Source organism: Protopterus annectens, chromosome 10.part0 (assembly GCF_019279795.1).
Source record: "Protopterus annectens isolate FY-2018-M chromosome 10.part0, PAN1.0, whole genome shotgun sequence".
NCBI lineage: Eukaryota > Metazoa > Chordata > Ceratodontiformes > Protopteridae > Protopterus > Protopterus annectens.
Window position 1 is genome coordinate 288,289,931 of NC_056744.1, and position 14,501 is coordinate 288,304,431.

At 35.4% G+C, this 14,501-nt stretch overlaps 1 protein-coding gene across 1 annotated transcript in view; it reads right to left on the reverse strand.

Moving 5' to 3' along the window:
• LOC122814129 (polycystin-1-like) overlaps window positions 1-14,501 on the reverse strand; it is a 1,441,736-nt gene that overhangs the window by 1,042,712 nt on the left and 384,523 nt on the right. The window contains 2 exon segments of the mRNA XM_044086744.1: window positions 700-3,356; window positions 3,359-4,348. Coding sequence (XP_043942679.1) covers window positions 700-3,356; window positions 3,359-4,348 — 3,647 coding nt within the window.

A 14,501-nucleotide genomic window follows, 5' to 3' on the forward strand; every position in this document is an offset into this window, starting at 1 on the left:
ATTAAGTATAATGCCCCCTTCAGCATGTAGCTGACCAGACACATGCAACAGCTGGAACACCCACAAAGGTTCCTTATCAGGAGAATTCAGGGAATAAACACATTGTTCTATACAAATTGCCTTACTGAGAGGTGATCTATACCTGGCATACAAGGCATATTCAGACCCAGCTCTGATAGACCTTTTGCACATCTGCAGAATGAATAGCATCAGAACCCCTAGATCCAATAATTAAATTTTTCTTGTGGCATAAATAGGACATGTTGATGAGAAAGACATTTGTCTTAGAGGATCCCTATGCTCTGGAATAGGCTCCCCAGTCATGTGAAGCAGAATTCATCTCTAACCCTATTAAGTATAACCTTGACCAATTTATAGGAAATCGGATTTTCACCCTAGGTCTGGTCCCTATGTCTCCAATAGACAAAGGCAGACAGTAAATATGCCCAAACAATCTTCCCCACATAACCTTTAGAAACCTCCTAACTGACATACCCTCTAATAAATGTTCATAATACATAGGGACAAATTTGGGTTGCGTTGTGTGGCTAGGCTTATAAAGGCCCTGGTGGTCATTATTCCAGTATATACTTATGAACTTATGAATGCAACAGCTACACAGTGGCAAAATAGTCCATTTCTAAAAGAATGCAACATCCATAAATTGTTTAATTAGTTGTATTTTAAAAAGCTTCTGACCTGTTTTTCCATCTGCCAGTAGTACTCCAGGCTTGAATCCTCTTCTTTCCCAACATCTGGATCATATGATTTTGTTCCATCGAGCACAAGGTCCTCAAAGATAGAGCAGATCCGATTAAATCCTCCTGTGATGACAGCAACAAGTTTGCTCTGGTGCACAGTGATGCCTACAACTGCTGTCTGAGACAGTGGGGTGTCCTGAAGTCTGATGGTAAATCGAAGACAGTGAGAGCCAACACCCAGGGTAAGCCTTGGAAGAATCAGTAATGGCCCTGCTGTATCCACATTCCCTAAATGAATCTGGTTCACGTGTAGCATATTCATGCAGTCAGACTGAAACACTTCCCATAGGTACACTGCCCGATAGGCAGTGCACCGCTTCAGATCTACAATGGCTTCAAAGTAGTTCACCTGTGATCTTAGAATTGTGCCAGTAGGGGCTGAGAGAGAGACATGTGGTAGAGTGCACTTAAGGCTTGCTACAGATATTGTGAGCATAGCAACAGCAAAACTAATGTTATTGTATGCTTTCACTTCAATCTGATAATCACCGGGATTTCTGTACTGGTGAATGACAGTGCTGTTATGATTATCATATGCATCATCTGAGTCTCCAAATTTCCAGACATAGTAAATATTACTGCCAGTTTTCACTGTGACTTGGAACACAACCACTTGGTTTGTAAAAACACGGGTGTCATTAGTTGTGAGCTTTGCAGCAGTAACTATTTCCTGCACTAAAATGGCTTCCTGTAACCAGCTGGAACATAAACCATTGCTTGCTTCTATTCTAATCAAGAGGTGCCCACTACCAAATGGTGTATAAGAGGTTGTCTTGCCTTTGGCTTTCACATCTGGATAGCCAGACAGATGAAAAAGCCAGCTGTAGGTAACATTTAGCCCTGCTTTTATTTCAGCAAGTAACAACAACTCTTTTTTAACTTCCATGGCAGAAGGGCAACAATTTGAAAGATGAAGTCCTTCAACTTTCTCTGTCACTAAGACATTGGTGGAAAATAGCTGACTGCTTACATTATTTGCTGCAGTTACCAACACATGATGCAAACCAACAGTCGGAATAAAAGCACAGTAAGTGTCATTCAAGAGTTTGTGGGCTACATGCAAAGAAGTGAAATTGAGAAAGAATGCTGGATCAGTCCCCTGTCTGACATCAAAATGGAAAGTAACTGGATCACCAAGACATGTAGCATTTTTGTTCAGGGTGACTGTGAAGCCCTCTATCCTGTTCTGAACAGTAATTACCTTAGTGACTGATTTCCAGCTTACATCATTAGAAGCATTCAGACTGAGTTCATAAAGTCCAGGATCTTTGAATGAATATGACATCACCTGGTTGCAAAAATAGTCTGTGAATTTGCTCAGTAGTGTCCACTTCCACAAAATGTCAGTTCCTTTTTCTACCTGACCATGAAATTGCACTGATGTGTTTGATGGAATAGATAATGGCTGTGTAGTATTGAATACATAAAAACTCACTTCTGATATCAGTTCTTGTATTTTCATTTCAGTTGAGCCATTAAATGATCCAAGAGCATTTGTAACTGTTACACTGATTACCTTAAATCCAGCGGCATAAAAAACATAAGACAATGTTGAAGAGTTAGTCTCTAAAGGAACTTGACCTGCCCCTAAGTACCAGATGTATCTAAGATGTGACCCAGATGACACTGCAATGGTGAAGTTGATGGGGATCCCAACAGCTACACAGTTTGCACTTGCGTAAATTTTTACTCCATTAACAGGTTCGACAACCACAATTGTGATGCTGTCAGAGATTTTACCTAATGCATTCTTTGCTGTCACAGTTATTACTAATTCACCTGCAGATTCTGGTAGAAAAGTAACAGAATGACCCTCTTCTGTAAACACAACACTTGAGCCTTGCAGTATAGTCCACTGAAAGCTTACATTTGAGCCTTGAGCAATAAAAGCATTTAATGTGAAGGCTTGCTTGATGGCAATATATTTTGTTTTAATCAAATCAGCACTAACAATCTTCAGGGCATCTATCTTCTCCAGGATGATGACGCTATGATCAAGTTTCTCCTGGCTGACAGGATTTCTGGCTATAACAGAGACAATGAAGACACCTGGAGTATTGAAAACATAGCCAAAAGCAGATTTCTCTTCATGGAAATTCTGCAGTTCAGATGCTGACCATAAATAATGAACATCACTTCCTGTAGCAACAGTTGCTCTAAATGTGACCTCCTCCATAACCTGGCAAACTGTGCAGTCAGAACTTAAATTTAATCCAGTGATAGGAAACAAGACAACTACATGCATATCATTCTCTTTACTGCTTACCAAGTTTTCACCAAGCACTCTAATAGTAAATCCTCCACTACTATTAAACCTGTGAACAGGGCTCTCTCCATCTTTTGGTGAACTTCCATCTCCAAAGTCCCATTTGAAAATGACATTAGTCGCAGAATTTACTTCTGCTCTGAATCCATATGTTCTGTTAACTACTAGAAATTCTGTATTGTTACCATCATGAAAGAGAGAGAGAGTCTTAATTGGTCTCTCAATTGTGATTAAAGATGAACTGTTTTCTTCACTTACTCGGTTTTGGACAGACACACTTACCAGATAGACCCCCTTCTGCACATATGTAAATGTAATTTCTTGGGTACTAATTAAAGGTGGTTCTCTGATTCCAAAATCCCAGTGATATGTATAATGATGGAGTATATCAGGTCTTGGTTCAACAATAGCAAGGAATCTAGCTTTTCACCAGTTTCAAAGGCAGTCTTTGATGGTATCAGCATTACTGAGAGAATTTTCTCTTCAACACAGATATTTGCTTCAAATGAATCTCTAGTAAATTGACTGTATAGTGTTACACTGAGAGGGTAGTTACCAGGACTGGAGTAAGCCTTGGTGCTGGTAGACTTTCCCTTTTCCAATACTGGTTTACTCTCGTCTCCAAAGTTCCACATAAATTTGACATCTTCCACATGTCTATTAGTTTCAACCATAAACTGTGTCAGCATACCTCTTATGCAACAATTAGTTGGTATAACACGTAGGATTTTTAATTGAAACACTTCTATTGAGATGGATTGTTGGATGCACTTTATGGAACTTTTAGCTGTCACTACTACAGTATAGTTGCCTTTGTGCTCATATTTGTGTGTTACAGAACCATTTCTTAAGTCCGTGTAAGTGATCCCATCACCCATATCAAAGTTCCATCTAATATTGGAACCAGTTTTTACTGTTCCAAAAACCACTGTTTCTGAGCCAAGTTCATTGGGACCACTTGAAGTTATTTCGACACCAGTGACATCTTCTCCAATTACCACAGTCTGAGAGAAGGTAAGGACACTTATGCTGTTGTTGGCCAGCAAGGTTACATTATAGGATCCCCTAGCTACAAACTTGTGTTGAATTGTAGGAAGTGTTATCTTCTCAGCTGGTGAACCATCACCAAAATACCACGTATAAGTGATTCCCTTGGATGAAGGCTGAGAATGAGCGATAAAATCAGCACTTGCATTAACCAAAGGCAAAGATGGAGTCAGGTCAAATCTTAAGGCTGACAAGTAACTGCGGACATTAATTGTAATGTTCACCTCCATCTTATCCCAGGTGTTAAAGGCTGCAACATGAACAGTGTAGTCTCCTAAAATAAAGATAGAAATGACTTTAGTAAAATTTTAGTTGAAACATTGATTTTCTATAATTTTGAGAATATCTATTCCATACAGATCAGTTAAGTTATCCGAAATGCAACAGTATATGATTGGCATATGTGCCAAATATAAAGAGAGTAAATACCTATAGTATACATTTATAGTTCCTGTTAAAAACTCTCATACTTGTTCACTTTGGGACACTAGGAAGAAATGCAGTGAGCTAATGATCAACATGAAAACATGTGATCACCAAATTAACCATCTTCACTGATATATAGGGATAAAGCTCTTGAGTATAGATCAGGTGTTCAGAGTTTGATTAGTGGCTTAGTCAACTGATGGAGCTGGCCACAGAGGATGGGCAGAAGCCACTGTGCATATGCATATAACTGAGTGAGCATGAAGAGTCATGCTACCTGTGGGAAGTAGCAGGGAGCAGAGTTCAGAGAGCTACCACAGGGGGAGTGCTCCACTAAAGGAGGAGTAGATTTCTTTCCATGACCAGGAAGCTGGTCTACTCTCTAACACACAAATTTTGCCATGGAGGTCAAATGGACTGATTGGGCTACCTGGGCAGGAACAAATAGATTGATAGAATCATGACTAGCTGCCCTTATGGACCATTTTAAGCCTAATCAATTTCCTATTTGGTGTTTGAATTAAATGGGCTATAGGGCTATTGCTTAACCCAGATATGCCTGTCTTTCATCCTGTAAAAAAAAAAAAAAAAAAAATTGCCAACTGAATGAAGGTAGAGAGGTAATTGGTCTGGCCGTGTACAGGAAAAAAATGTGTGATTACTAAACTGCATGGGGTCTATGTTTAGCCATTGAATGGAAAAATTGCCGAACAATATTACATCATAAATGCCATTCACCAGGACCTCCTCATGTGGAAAGCTGCTCCCCCACACTCCCCGCTAATTATATATACCAACTCCGAGATCACACTACAGTGCATAACGGGCACATTTCCTTATCCCTCCTACAATGCGATTTCACTTGAATGGCTCGATGAACAGCATGTTCAATGACATACGCCATTTGATGATTTTTCCGTTTGATGGGTGGTCATAGAATTCTTTACTATTTGTGCACTAAGATCAACACCGTGATTGCTTAGGCAATTCCCTTTACTCCAAGGTAAAGAAATCCCAGAGCTAGTAAGTAATAGGTAGGGGGTGGGGAGTCCCGAAACTTAGGTGTATACAAAGTCCTCTGCCACTCCTTAAATATATATTTTCATTTTTTAGACTGCAGTTGATTTTTTTAAGTACCTGAGGTTTCACGTTTATAACTTAATTTCATAGTATTGATTATTAGTTTTTTTTGCATATTTGCCATCGAACTGTTTCTTTGCTTGTGTATTTTTCCCTTAAGTTGTCATTATGTTGTATGCTTAAGTTATAGTGTTTAACTACATCAACAGTAAAATAAATAATGCTGTTACTTATCTGCATTGTCTATGCTTTTGGTAACTATCTTAATATTAAAGTGCTACTATTTTTATTTGTATTTATTTATTTTTGTAGCAACTAGTGTAACTGTTGCATCAATTGTTTAAATGATAAATGCAAAACAATAACCGATACAAAGGCTGGTTTTATGAAACTTAGCTTCTTAGGGTTATTTTAGCATAAAATTAATAACACTGAACACTAACTTTCTCAAACAAAACTTTTTTTTGAAGCAGTAAATATGAAAGACATGACAACCTACTTCCATTCCAACTCTTTGCCTTGTAAACTTCATAGATATTAGTGACTGTCTGTGTCACTCTAAGAGTCAGAGCCAGAGCAAGAAAGAGAATTGTATATTTATGTACTTATATAGTCAGTAACCAGGATAGTGAGCTGACCCCAAAAGACATAGTTTCAGCCACAGCCTGGGAGGAGAGCAATACAAAAGATAAGTAGAAGAGATGCATAATATAAATTGGAATTAAAGATCCTAAGAAATATAAAAATTACATTTCACTACCAACGACCTATGTGCTGAGCTACAAAACAACCTGGAATTAATATCCAACACTGTAAGCTGCTAAACAGTAATATAGTGGTAGTAAAGTGCATTTGAAAAATTATAACAGAAATAAAAGGAAAGAAGTTTGTAAGGAAATGAGAAATGAGGGACACTCTTTGATCTTGTGATGGTACTATGAGGACTTGCTAGTCAATTCCCAAACAAGCTAAAATAAACCAATAAAAATTAAGTATATATGAAATTGGCAGCACAATTTAGTGTGATAACTTGTTTGATGCCCATGAGAAAAGCAGGCAAGAAACTTAAGAAAAAGGAATTGATTGGAACGAAAGGTGGCAAAATACTTGGAACATTAGACCACCACATGGTAAAAGGGAATAGGAAGCAGCTGTCCTTGATGAAAGCCAGTGCATAATTAAATCCAGTGACACCAAACATGGTACGTTTGAGTAAACCCAAGCTACAATTCAAAAGGTCAATGCTAACCTGGATAACTATATTGACAAATCATTCAGCAGAGATGCTGTCATTGATGAGATAGGGGATTGATCATTAAGACACCATCACGGCCCTAAAGCAGGAGGGAAAATCATAATGACAGAACAATGTGTGAATTTAGAGGTGAATCTGAAAACACTTCAAGACAAACAAGTTGATCAATGAGATATATTTGTAAGAAAATATAAGTTCATAGGTTGGTACTAGGCTATCGGTCCAAGGGCCTACGTAAGCCTAGCCAACAAGGTTCCCTGGCTTATGCCACCCAAGAAAGTTATGTAAATAACTTGAATTCCATAAGAAAAAAAGATGCTTTAGAATGTGTTGCATACATAAAGGAAGACATGATTGTGTAGATTGATTTGCAGATGAACCATATTAAAACTGAAGAGGCTCATAGAATATTCTAGGCAGATCTGGTAACAGCAGACAGGCGACCTTTTCAGATTTTGATGAGATATGTGACTTTTATATTAGAAGATTGATGTTAAAAACAGGGAAGGTGTTCCAACAGGAAACAATGCTGTTAATGTCCAACAGAAAACAATGCTGTTAAGAAACATAATCGAAAGTGAAGTCTATGTATGCTAAGTACATATAGCAATATGAGCAGCCCAATAATGTGCACAAATGTGAACAGACAAAATTGTGTAGTAACAGCACAATAAATGAAACTGTTGGTGAATGCCCACAATTTGCATATATCGGGGGCACAAATCTAAGGGAATAGTTTAGTACCAGTCATTATTTAAAACATACTAGTAATGGAATGAATAATGAAGGTGGTACATATGCATATAAAAGCTACAGTACTTGTAATTGCATTAAGTAAACTGTTATTTATGCATTCAGAAACGCAGGTTAAGTATTATTTAAGAAGAAAACAGATTGTAGAACTTGTTTTTTGACTTATGCTGTGACATATGAAGATAAAAGATTTTATGCAGGAATCACTGAAGGAACACTATGTGAAAAAGTTAGTGGACACACACAGTGTATTAAAACAGGTGATGAAAGAAATGCTTCAGCAAAATACTATAAAGTTTGTAAGAAATAAGAAAACATTCATTTTTAGGTGTTAGAAGTTATATATAACGCAGACAGGGGGTGATTTCTCAGAGTTTTCTTTAAAGTCATTTAAAAAAAATTAATTATAGATGTTTATCTGGGGTGGTGAAAAGCTTTAAGTACCATGCGGGACATTTGTGGTTGGAAAGCGGAGTCATTAAATGGGTACTTCAGACCCCTACTTGTATCATGATACAGTTCAAATATATTACTATCCATAGAGAAACCTAATCTCTCAGCCGGTCAAATGCTGTATTCCTATACTGTCTCTAAGGCATGGAATAAGCTCCCCCCTTCACTCATTAATCGGCCTCCTTTAAAATATTCCACAAATTACATCTCTCCTCGCAATGGCTATGCTCTTGCTCCCCAACGCAGAACCCCAACTTCTGACCTCTCTCCCTGGCATTATACCTCTAACTATCACTTCCTCCTGCCTACATACTGCTTCCCTGTCACGTTAACCTGTCGTTTCCCTCCTTTTCCATTCTATCTCCTACTATTCCTACACTGTACTTAACTCCTCACAGCTATGAACCTGCAGATACATTGCATTCGTGTGGTATTTGAATACACACTATGAACCTTGTAGGTACCTTTCACTTGTGTCATTTGAATACATACCATTTATTACTTCTATGATTGTAATCTTTTCCCTGTTGTTTTATTATCAGTTTCATTCAATGTAAAAGTACTGCTCAGTTTTATTTTATTTTTTCTCTTTTATGCGTATTAATATTTTTCTTTATGTGCATTGATATTTTCTTTTATGTAATTGTGTGGAGCTTTTCTACCCGGGCCTTCACTGAAAATGGGCTCTTTCCAGGCCCAGTGGACTTTGCCGATTAACAAATGCAATAAATAAATAAATGAAAATATTGCACTTGAAAGATTATGTTACTAAATAGAAATGTTTGACCAGTGTGAGGGTAAATAAAGACGAGGACTTTAAGATTCTGTCCCTTATGGTCAGGTTTTAATAATGCACTTTATTGAAACCATTAAGATATAAAAATGTACATCTTCAGCAAAAATATAAAAAACTATAGCATTCACAACCTTTTCAGCAATTCCAGAACATTAACATTTTAGTTTTGTACAACATTGTCTATCTGAAATAATCAAAGAACAATGCAAAAAAGGTCTGTTTAATAAAAGATACTTATAAAATTCACAGCATCATTTTTACAAGCAACAGTATGAATGATGTTCTACTTAAAACGTGAAGCCTTTGCAAGTACAACATATTGTCTAAAATTTAGACCAAACCTATTTTTGTTTAGACATCTTAATTACCTGAAGAGATGATATATTTAGGATGTTTCCCCATTTGCTTTAGGATTTTTAGTTTGGACTTCCAATTCATATCCTTATTTCAGTTATTCAGGCATTTATTTTATTGTGGGTTATTCATTCTTTTTCCATTTACATGCTATACCTGTTTTACCATCAAAAACAACAAATAATCTGAACTACCTCTCAGTTCATCTTCTAAATTTAAGGGTAGCAAAAAAAAAACTATCAATGCTAATTGCATATTATTGAACTGTAGTTTATTAACAATTTTCTGGAGACAATTTTAATCCTATATGCCTTCTCAATATCCTAAAATATATTATTCTAGCCCTGTAATATTCATCTCTTACCTCTGCAAAATTCATTGAAAGCATGTGGCAATACTCAGGCCAGACTGCAGGGAGCACAAACACACTGAAATAGGCATCGCCACCAAAACAATCTGAATTTCTTGATTTTGTAGTGCATATATTTATATCAGATGGAGCTACAATATTTTCACACATTACCTCATATTTGATACTGCTCAAATGTTTGCCAGAATTGCTCATAAGATAGCAATGCAACCGATCATCCCAAAGTAATACATCTGGAACTCTCTTTAGTAATACTTCAGCTTTCATCCTCCAGATCCCTATCCACTATGCTATTGTATTAATGTAATTTCATTGCAGCTAGAGCCTGCCTTAGATTCTTCATTATCCTGTGCACCTTTTTATTAAATCTGATCTATATACTGATTTAAAACAGTTCATCTTACTGACCTTACTAATAATCTTATCTAACAACTAATTTGATCCCTCCAAATCCACAACATATGTGCCCATCCAAATAGCTCTATACTCCTCAACATTCAAACAGTAAAACAGATTCAAACAGGTTGAATTATCATAATATATTAGCTGTTGTACTCCAGAGCTGGCAAGATAATTAGAAATTTAAACTAGATTTCCTATCCCCTCAAACAAAAGCAAGTGACATTTAATTAAGTTTTGTAAAAATCATGGGAGGAGATAGAAGAGGTAAGTAAGTCACCAGCTGTATAAACAGGTAATTGCAAAATAAATAAGTTGCATAAACTTTCTGTAAAAATATAATGTAATGCTTTTCCAATTCTTAGGACTCTGAAAAAGAACTTAAATTTCTGTATGATACTGTCATATAGTTAAGTTAGACACTCATATACTCATTAAGAGTGGGTCAAAATTCATCCTCAAGGTATCCTTTCCCTTTTCAAAAAAATGCTGCTTACTTATAAGAAACAGATATTGGGTATTTAGTTAACTTTACTGTTAGTAGCCATATTAATCTTGATTTTACATAAACACAGAAAGCAGCAGATATTGCAAATTATAACTTTTATTCTGACTAAACAATTTTTATCACAGCATTTGACAGTGCATGTCATACCTCATATTTAAGCACAACTAACAATTAACATATCTCACAAATAAATAAGTAATTAGTACTTTAAATTAAAATTATCTGTTTAATCCTTTAGTTATCATAGTATTAAACTAACATATATATATATATATATATATATATATATGTATATATATTATATATATATATATATATTTTAGATATATATATATATATATTATATATTTTATATATACATATATATATATATATATATATAATATAAATATATATGTGTGTGTGTGTATATATTTATATATATATATATATATATATATATATATATATATATATATATATATATATATATATAGCTCTATGTATATATATGTATATATATATATATATATATATATATATATATATATATATATATATATATATATATATATGGGTCTACTTATCTGAAACCCGTTTCACCGAGATGAAAACACTGACAGCAGCAAAACACTGTTCACTCCAGGTAAGTAAACACTCCAAACCAACCCATGTGGGGGGACTTCACACCCCGCCCCCCTAAATAAATATACCAACTCTGAGATCAAACTACTGTGGGGGGGTAAGGGGCAAAGTTGAACAAGATGGCCAAGTGGTTACTTACCTGGAGTGAACAACTGGTGTTTGTGGGACACACAGATGTGTGTATATATATATATATATATATATATATATATATATATATATATATATATATATATATATGTGAGTGTGTGTGTGTGTGTGTGTGTATGTGTGTGCAATGTCAGTGCTTTCCAAACTTTATATCTATTTTCAAAAGAAAAATAAAACTTCAAAGATATTAAATCATCAATATGTATTTTTAAAACTTTTGGGCAACATTTTTGAACATATTTCAATATGTACATTCTCTTGTTTTAGCTTGAGTTCTTAATTTCACAATTTTAATTGTCTTGCATATTTAAAATGTATCGCATCTGTAAGTAACAGATGCAATCACAATAGCCAACAGACAAATTGTTGCCTTCTAAAAAAAAGAAAGTTCATTAATTTTCAAGTTGAAGACACTACAAATCCTGTGTACTGGACTGGATGCTGATTTTCTACTCTGATAATGCATCATATCTTACCAGCTCACAGAGGATAATATACAAATCCACATCTGGGCTCAATGTATATGAAACAAAATTATCCACATATAAAAAAATACCATGCGTTTTTAATCTTATATTGCTTAGCTGGCTCCTGCTGTAATTCTTCTGGTAAGACCCAATTGATTTGCTGAACTAATATGACTATAAACATCTTAATAACTGAATATGGATATTTCCTGGAATATTCTGCTAATGGCACCTCCTTCTCAGGTTTTGGGACCACTATCAATACTAGGATCTATCAGCTGAAGTCTCCTTAAAATTAACTTTGAATGGAAAAGTTCTAGATCATATAAATTACTTCAACCCATATAAGTATTCTTAATAGCTTGTGAATCTATTTAATGTGTATACAGGGTCCTTAACCAATTTCTCATTAACTCTGTTCTTTACCTTATCCGTAGTTCTTTCAGCTCATTGCTGCCATAAAGTCATATTCTTGGGGAAAGAGTCAATAATTTTAATTTTCAAACTATTAAACTATTCTTACCTTGTTCTATTTTAAAATGTAATATTTTAACAATCATTTTCTTAAGATCTAACACCTATTCTGTTTTTCCCCGCAGTTTCCCTTTGATCACTTTCTCTTGTGACCTCATTAACTGCATCAAGTCAGTAATATTTTTTATATATTTTTCATTTGAGCTCCTACATTTTTTTTAAATTGAACTAAGCTTTCTTTAACCCTATTCCATGTTTCTGCAACAAAGGTTTTAACCTTCCCTTAACCAAAACTTTCTGTCTATCATGAAAAATGTGTCTGTTACAATAAATTAAATTCACCATGCAATACTCTGGGATAATATTATTATTTAACATAAAATACAGCAATATGGGGGAATGGAGCATACTTAGTTTCGTATTATATAGCTATATTCCGTTGAATATAACCATTTTTTTTTCAATTCTTGAAGAAGATTTCCACCTAGTGGCATTTCTGTACATACTGCCATCCAAAATATCTTCATATGTTGAATAAAACAAAACGTCATACTGGTGGAATGAAATGGCTTCTGGGACCCACTTGCACTTCCCAAACAGAGAAAAGTAGTGTTCCAAAATGTAAAAAAGCTATGGCAGTCACAGCAGCGGTTGAAACACAATTTAATAAAGCTCTTTTTGTTCAGAGAAAAGTAGTGTTCCAGTCACCTCCACACATACCTAAACTTTTCCTGAAAATATAGCTATGATGCAGTTTTAATTTTTGTACCCAGTGATAATTAAAAATTACCAGTATCAAATATTCGCCTTTAGCTATAGCTTTACATATAACATACCTGTTCATGTCATCTATTTTTTCCTCATTATTATTGGGAAATTGTCAACCAACCATTTTTTTTCACAAAACCACTATTTCTTTTTCACTTTCCTGATAAATATGAAAAATACTAGAGCACTTAACTTGGCTTTTAACCCCATTTGCATTTCATGATAATAATCTCAGTCTCACAACTCTAATCCAGCCACTGTTATCTTTCTTCTTAGTAATCCACTGTAAACCAAATTTCTTTTATTTAGGTTCATTGGTTGATAAGTACTTACCAGGTAATTCATTTGTGAGGATCTAAAGAAACATAGCTTTATATTCCCACAGTATTTTTTTAGCACTTCTCTTTTGTGCACAAATAACTAAGAGATGGGCAGAACAAGGATTTATTTTTATTTTTTTTATTTTATTTTACATTTGTTAACCGGGAAAGTCCAACTGGATACATATCCATTTTGAGTGGAGGCCCGGGGAGAAAAGCTCCTAAAAGGATGTAGGCTTCAAATAAGGATATGTTGGGAAATTCACATACTCTTTCCAAGAGGGACATGGATGCTAAATTGGAGGTGAATTTGTGCATTCCATTTATACAGATTACATTTCATTGGAGTAAGAGAAGTACTTTGCTTTATGTAGGGTGAAAGACTGGTCCACAGAAGTTGAATTCTCTGCGATGCTTACTTATTCCTTCTCCATATTTGTTTTATGTTGCAGAAGGGACTGAGATCCTTTAAGTAGGTGTTTGTGCCTCCACTGGACTTGTAAACATGTAATAGGTCTGACAGGTGAGGGTTTGGTGTCATCTTTCAAAACCTGTATGATACTGAAAAGAGGGAAAAGCTTTGAGATGCTTTGCCCAGTTTTTATGATTTGGGTCCTTGACTTTCTTACTGAGGAAGCATGGTGGTCATTCCATCTGTGATAAGTCTTTGGCAAGCTACATATCAAAAGGGGCATTATGCTCTATGATTAGCCTAATGAGTGCTGAGTATAGTGGAATGTTTACATCCCTGGACCTTGACTTTATATCCTTACAATCACTGATTCATGGTGAACAAAGGGCACTTTGTTTTTTACATAGATTTCAAGTTTACTAACTATGAGATCAGTTTTCAGGGGTGTGTGTTGTCAATGTGACAGTTATAAGGAGAATCATGTTTGCTCAAGGATATGATTATGCATTTCTTGGTGTGTAGTGTTAGTTTATAGTTTTTATACCAGCTAGTTGTTTATGGCAGGCCCTCTTGGAGGATCATGTTGTCCTTTGAGGAGTTTCTGATGGCATCAATTTGCAGTCATCTGCAAACTTGATTAGTCACAAATCCTTGACAATAGCTTCGACCTCTTAGAAGTAAATGCAAAAGAGGAGTGATACAAGAACTGAACCCTGGGGTACACCGCTAGTAACAGCTGTTTTGTGGAGGGTAGAGTTGTCCACCCTTATATCCTGGGTTATATTTGTAAGCCAATTTACTATCCAGTGAGTTACACA